Consider the following 7,134-nt stretch of genomic DNA (forward strand, 5'->3'; position numbering starts at 1 on the left):
AGAGACCAGGATGCAAACAAAACGAAGGGCTGACTTGCTCTCAGTGTTGCCTGACTTTCAGGTGGCCATGATTCAGTCACATCATTTTGTTTTGTTCTTGTATAGATCGAACGGAGTAACAAGAGCGGGTATAAACAGTCGTGTGTAAACTACATTATAGTTTGTCCACTAAGTGGAGATCATGCAGTTGTTAAAAACAGTGCTGGGATCCCCGTCTAAATCATGGAAATATTGTAGTTGTTCAGTCACTCAGTCGTGTCCAGCTCTTTGCTACTCCATGAACTGCAGCATGCCAGGCTTCCCTGTCCTTCACCAGCTCCTGGAGTTTGCTCAAACTCATGTTCGTTGAGTTGGTGATGCCATCCAACTATCTCATCCTCTGTCATTCCCTTATCCTCCTGCCTTCAATTTTGGAAATGTTAGACCACAAATATGAAGTGAAAAAAAGCAAGATACAGAACTGTGTACACAGTAGGAGTTCAAGCTTATATGGAAAAAAATATGACCACATCCACCCCCAAGTAGGAAAGGGCATATGAACAGACTAACACTAACCATCCTTATTGCACGGTACCCTCAACTGTGTCTACATAACAGTAATGAAAACTTCTGCTTCCAGTGGGGGGATGATGAGCATTTTTAATTTCCTTCTTTATGACTCTGTACTCTCCAAGTTTTACCTATTAAATGTATGTTGTTTAATTTTAAAAGTGCAAGAAGGGACTTCCCTGTGGCTAAGACTCCACACTCCCCATACAGGGGGCCAAATTCAATCCCCAGTCGGGAAACTAAGATCCCGCATGTCACAGGGTGTGGTCAAAATAAATAAAACTAGTTTTAAATTAAAAAATTGTACCATCATCTCCCTACTTGGGAAGCAGCAGTTAGTGTTTGAGGGGGGGGGGCAGTCCTTCACCTGAGATTAAGGAATAAGGAACAATAAGGAAGCATGCTAATGGTGAATAATGATGTCCACCATAACAATCACAGTACAATAAGACAAGCAGAGCCCTTTGGGCCAGGTTGAATAACTAGCAGTTTATTCTGCATCCTGCATCCCCAAACGAAGCAAACTTTTGCCGTCTTCCCTCTGGAGCATCCAGCAGTGGGATAATCAACAGGATAAGTAAAGGCAGTGAAGCAGGAAAGCATCTCCACTAGGAAGATGCCAGCGGCAAGTATGGCGAGGGCTTTCCCAGCAACTACAGCTTGCATCCGTCCAGCCACCGTGCCAGAGTGTCAGAATGCTGGCAGTTGAGAGTCCAAGAGGGCCTACAGGGAGGAAGACCGGGGAGAGTGAACCAGAGGGGGCTCCCTATATTGCAGCTCAGCCCCCGCCTGCCCATTTACACCCTTTGCCTGATGCCTGGAGCATTTGAGTGGGCACAGTTCTGAAGGCTTTTGTGCATCCCAAGTACGTCTCTCTCCATGGTTCCTCCAACTTTCGCAGGCGTGAGCACGAGTGCTCCCTCCATCAGCTATACAACACCCCCTTTCTCATAAACCCCACACTGTGAGATGGGGAGGCTGAGCTGTGAACTGTGAAATCCTTCTCCAGTCCTGCAAGGCATTTTTAACTTCCCTGAAGGGAGCATCGGAGAAATTCTGTGACATATGTGGTGAGTACTTGGCAGATTCTAGTTCTGAAATGGGAACTCCTGTACCCGAGCCAGGGCCACCTTTCCATGCACCTGTCTCACCCTTCACCTTCCAAAATTCCTTCCAGCTCCTCAACCTTCAACCCTAAGTCAGCTGGACTGAGTTTCTCTACCCTTTTCCCCAGGTGTCTGTAAACATGACCCTGCCTATTTCCAGCCCCTTGGCCAGCTTCCAGACCCCACGTCCTCCTCTCTTATCCCAGAAGCTGTTGGAGTCACCAGGCCAGCTGCAGACCGTTAGACATCCTGTTAGTTCATCTCATCCCTTGGTCAGGTATGAGGTTCCATGGTAGGTTGTCCCACAGTTGGAACAGGGGCTGGGGTCCCCTGGCCCCTCGTGGCTGCAAAGAGCAGGGAGAGCATGCAGAGACATATTTGCAGAAATCACAGCACCCTCCTTAGCCCTGAGCAGGCATTGCAGATGGGACTCCTGAGGACGATGAGGAGGAAGGAGGGGTGGCCTGGGTCTTCTCCCATCCTGTCCACACCAGCTTCACAGAGCAGCCTGATCTGAGCTTTGGAAAAGCCACCGCAGCTTATTAACTTAACAAGAGCTCACTCCACTGGGAATTCTGAGGACGTGAGAAGCCTTGATCAGCCTGGCCCAACACGTTTCTACTTAGTGCCACACAACAAAGATGATTTTATCTCATTAGTGCTTACCCTAGGGGGCCAGCCAAGCTTCCAAATTAACTGGAAAGTCAAGACTATGTATGAAAGATATTTCAAACACTCAGAAGACAGTTAACATTAACAAGAGGATTCCCTCTTTAAAATGCAATCTATTAGTGAGAAAACGGGTTAAGGCATAAGTGATGTCAAGACTACCGACTAGCATTTGAAAAATACGAATCTGGATTCCCTATCTCACTTTTCATATCAACGTAAGTTTCAAGAAGGACCAACACTTAAGTATTTTTTAAAAATGACAATTCTATTTTATGATTTATTTAACAAAAACTTAATATAGGTTATTTTGCTCCGGGCACTGTTCCAGCAGAGAGAAAAACATGGTTTGATTTCTTTACAATCTTTCATCTTAATCTTGGCTCCATCTTGGTTGCTACACATCTAACTAGGAAATGTATGAGACATGTAAAAGCAACACTGCCCTATAAACCCTGTAGGTGGGGACTCAGTTTCATTTGCTCAGGTATAACCTACATGCCTGGCTTAGTGCCTTGTATGGGATGCTGCTGCTGCTGCTAAGTCGCTTCAGTCGTGTCCGACTCTGTGCAACCCCATAGACGGCAGCCCACCAGGCTTCCCCGTCCCTGGGATTCTCCAGGCAAGAATACTGGAGTGGGTTGCCATTTCCTTCTCCAATGCAGGAAAGTGAAAAGTGAAAGTGAAGTCGCTCAGTCGTGTCCCACTCTTAGCGACCCCATGGACTGCAGGCTACCAGCTCCTCCGTTCATGGGATTCTCCAGGCAAGAGTACTGGAGTGAGGTGCTATCGCCTTCTCCCTGCATAGGATGCTGCTGCTGCTAAGTCACTTCAGTCGTGTCCGACTCTGTGCGACCCCATAGACGGCAGCCCACCAGGCTCCTCTGTCCCTAGAATTCTCCAGGCAAGAATACTGGAGTGGGTTGCCATTTCCTTCTCCATGTGTTCTCTAGGACATAAGCAATATGATGGGTTTCCCTGGTGGCTCGGTGGTAAAGAATCTGCCTGCCATGCAGGAGACCACCTGCACTGCTGGATATGTGGGTTTGATACCTGGGTTGGGAAGATGCCCCTGAAGAAGGAAATGGCAACCCACTCCAGTATTCTCACATGGGAAATCCCATGGACAGAGGAGCCTAGTGAGCTACGGTCTATGGGGCCACAAAGATTTGGACACAACTTAGCGACTAAACCACCACCACCACCCATCTAAAGTCACAAACTAATGGGACCTGATGTGTGGGTGAAAGTCAGGAACACAGGCTACTTACCATGCTCCCATCCCTCTTTTTCCTTTTACAATTGTCTTGGCACATTCGATTGTCTTCTTTAAATCTGGATTCAGTAAAGCTGTGAAGAAAATGAAGTGGAATGATACCACGTCACCATTCGGCAGCTAAGTCAGAGTGATGTCAAGGGAGCTACCAGGAGTTCACGTTAGAGAGGGTTTTTTCCTTTTTTTACATTTTATCTAGTAGGAGGGTTTTTTCAGGGTATTTATTCTACCGTATTTTCATCACAACACCCCATACCACCTCTACTACAGACAGTTGCATGTTTCTGCCATTGGATTCTGGAGATAAACACACATCATCTTCTTGTGAGGTATACATTACAGGCCTGTCTTCTCCCAGTGATCACTTCCGCCTGTCAAAGTGGCAGCCTCTGCTCCCCCTGAGGAAGAGTGTCAGTCATACTAGCTGCCTGGTCTTACCCCTCATGCTCCTCCCTGCCTCCTCCTCTGCCCATCTGGACATGAGTCTCCCTTGCTGCATCCCAGGCCACCAAGCCCACAGCTTTCTCTCCCTGTGGACTCTGGGCAGTGCGGCATAGCCTCCTGCGACCCCACTCTGGATCTGGTTCAGCCCAGCCTTCACCAGGCCCTCCTCCTTTCAGCTCCAAACTTGTAAACTCTGGTCACTGGGAAAGCAGCCCTCTGAGCTCAACGTGGCTGCCCTCCACCCTCCACAGCCCCCAGCATGGAAGGAGGGACCTACCAGAGCAAGACATACGGCAGCGGTTCCTGCCGTGGTCACACCAGTCATGGTTGCGGATCTGAAAGAGGCCGTAGCCAATGAAGTCACTGCGCGAGTTTTCATAGACAGCCATAGGGTTGAACTTGCTCTCAAAATAAGCCAGGCACACCCCTAAGATGGAACAGACAGGGTGTGGCTCAGAGGAGCACTGGGGAAGCCTGGAAAGGAGCTAGTGGTTAAAGAGGTGAGGAGGAGGCTTGAGAGGGGCCACTCACAGTTTTCAAGGCTGTAGCCCTCAAAATCACTCAGGCCTCCTTCATGGAGCTTCTTAGCCACCACGCAGCGCCCCAGAACTGCAGTGTCACTTGGAACCACCAGGTACCCAATGAGAGACAGCACCACAGACGCCTTCATCTTCCCAAGCTCAGGGTGCTGGCTGCTAGGTGAGAGGATGGAGTCACAAATAATCCCCACTGAGACCGCAGGGACCCTGGCAGAAGAGAAGGGTGCTGTGGGTCTGGGGGTATACAACTCAGTATGTTCAGAAAAGGGAGAGGCCTTCCTGACTTAACCATAATACTTAGTTCATCAGAGTCCCGCCATGACTAGCACAATGGCCACTGTCATATTGGATTATTCCACGACTGCTTTTTATCCTGGAATACAAATTCTGAGCTGTGGCCTTAACCTTTATCCTGTCTTGACCCCAGATTTTCTACAAACAAAACTCCAGGGACCTTGTCTCTTGTCCTCACAGGGAGACCTGGTCCAGTCCAGACATGCCACTGATTCACTGGAAATGGCAGAGAAGTCCCTTAGCCTCAGAGAGCCTCTCCTTTCACACCTCTTTCCCCCTCGTTCACCTTCACACTGTCACATTCACCTTGCACGTTTCCTTTCTCTGTACATGCCCATCTCATCTCTACCACAGGTCCTTCATCTGCTCTTCACCCAACCACCACAGAGCCTGCCCTTTCCTGTTCACAGTCTCAGCTCAAACAAGCTCACCAACTCAAATAGGATCACCTGCCCACTGCCCTATCACAGAAAATAGCTTTCGTTTTCTTCGTAATATATGTAAATTTCAGAAAGGTCCTTGTTCATTTATTCATTCATTTGTCTACCTCCCCTGTCAGAGTATAAGCGGCAGGCATGCAGAAACTTGGCCTGTCTTGTTCTCTGCTTTATCCTCAGAACTCAGAACAGACCTTGGGACACAGTAGGTCCACAGTGAATCTTTGATGAGTGAATGAATGAATGAATGAATGAATAAAAACCTCCTCTTCCCAACAGAACTGTCATCGGATGAGCAGTAAGTGAATTTGCTGATAAGCATCTCCTGCAGCCAGGGATCAATCTGCCTGTCCCAGTTCCTGCCCAAGATACCCTCACTCACCCTTCTTCCGAGGCCCTTGGTGCCTCCTCAGAGGAAGGGGAGAGCAGCCACTGTGGCAGCCTTTCCCTTATTGCAGGAGAGTTGCTCTATCTACACTCTGTTCTCTGGACTTTTCACTGCCTTGATAATCCATTTGCCTTCACTCAAAAGCTTCCAAACCGTAAGTCCTTCTTCCTGACCTGCTTTTCTGGAATCTTTTCTATGACATCAGTTGCTATGCACCAGAATATTCCGACACAGGGATCAGTTGGTCACCAACGCATTTGTATTAGTTTTCTATTGCTGCTATAACAAGTTATCTTCAGCTTAGCAGCTTAAATAACACAAGTGTATTATCTCGAAGTTCTATAGGTCAGAAGTCTAACAGGGCTCACCAGGCTGAAAGCAAAGTGTTGGCAATATTGTTCTCCTTCCTAGGGGACCTAAAGGGGATCCATTCCCTTGCTCATCTGGGTGGCTGGCAGACTACAGTCCTTGTAGCTGTAGCACTGAGATCTCTGTTTCCTTGCTGGCTATCAGCTGAGGGTCATTTCCAGCTGCTAGGGGCCATCTGCCTTTCTAGGCTCTACCTCCGTCTTCTATCTTCAAAGATGGCAAGGGTGGTTGAAAACCCTCTTTCACGTTGAATCTCACTTGTCTCCCCTTCCACTGTTGCATCTCATGGACTCACTTTCTGCTTCCTCTCCCACTTTTTTTTTTTTTTTTTTTTGAGGCTTTACAATGCTGTGATGGTCTCTGCTGTACATCAGCATGAATTAGTCATAATTATTTATATATATCCCCTCCCTCTTGAGACCCCCCACCCCAATTCCACCCCTCTAGGCCGTCACAGAGTACCAGGCCGGGCTCCCTGTGTTGTACAGCAGCTTCCCACTAGCTATCCATTCTACACGTGCTAGTGTGTGTAGATACACTTTTAAGGGCTTCGTAGGTGGCGCAGTGGTAAAGAATCTGCCTGCCGTTGTAGGTGACACTGGACATGCAAGTATATGTCAATGATACTTTCTCAGTTTCTTTTAGCCTGTCCTTCCCCTGCTGTGTCCACTTTTAAGGCTACATGTGATTGCATTGGTGCACCCAGACTCTTCAGGATAATCTCTCCGTTTACATCATTTGGAGTTACCCACAAACAAGGCTTCTGCCAGGGGGCCTGGACTGGAGGCATGAGGGTTATGGTCATTTCTACTATGAGACATCCACCTTCTGCTTCTGGGAGCGTTTCCAAGGGAGCAACTCTAGCTGGTCCCTGGGATCCCTGAAAGCTCTGATGCTATAATCCCTCTCCAAGGGATAATGCATCATCACTCATTCTTCACTGGCCATGACCTGAATGGAATTTGCATCAGGGGAGAAAATTGTAGCCTTGGGAGTGGATATTATATGAGCTTATTGTTATCTGGACACTCTCTGGGTTCTGGGAGTGGACAGAGATGTGCTT

At 48.1% G+C, this 7,134-nt stretch overlaps 1 protein-coding gene across 1 annotated transcript; it reads right to left on the reverse strand.

Moving 5' to 3' along the window:
• Nucleotides 1-1,018: 1,018 nt before the first annotated feature.
• LYZL4 (lysozyme like 4) lies at nt 1,019-4,730 on the reverse strand. The gene is made up of 4 exons (XM_086366141.1): nt 4,576-4,730; nt 4,322-4,471; nt 3,596-3,674; nt 1,019-1,272 (listed from the first exon to the last, which is right to left on the reverse strand). The coding sequence occupies exons 1-4, from the start codon at nt 4,712-4,714 to the stop codon at nt 1,203-1,205; spliced, it is 438 nt and encodes a 145-aa protein (XP_086222267.1). The 5' UTR covers nt 4,715-4,730; the 3' UTR covers nt 1,019-1,202.
• Between the last annotated feature and the right edge of the window lie 2,404 nt (nt 4,731-7,134).

The sequence above is a fragment of the Bos grunniens genome, chromosome 22 (assembly GCF_055505025.1).
Source record: "Bos grunniens cultivar Pamir isolate PY7600 chromosome 22, Bosgru_T2T1.0, whole genome shotgun sequence".
NCBI classification, from domain to species: domain Eukaryota; kingdom Metazoa; phylum Chordata; class Mammalia; order Artiodactyla; family Bovidae; genus Bos; species Bos grunniens.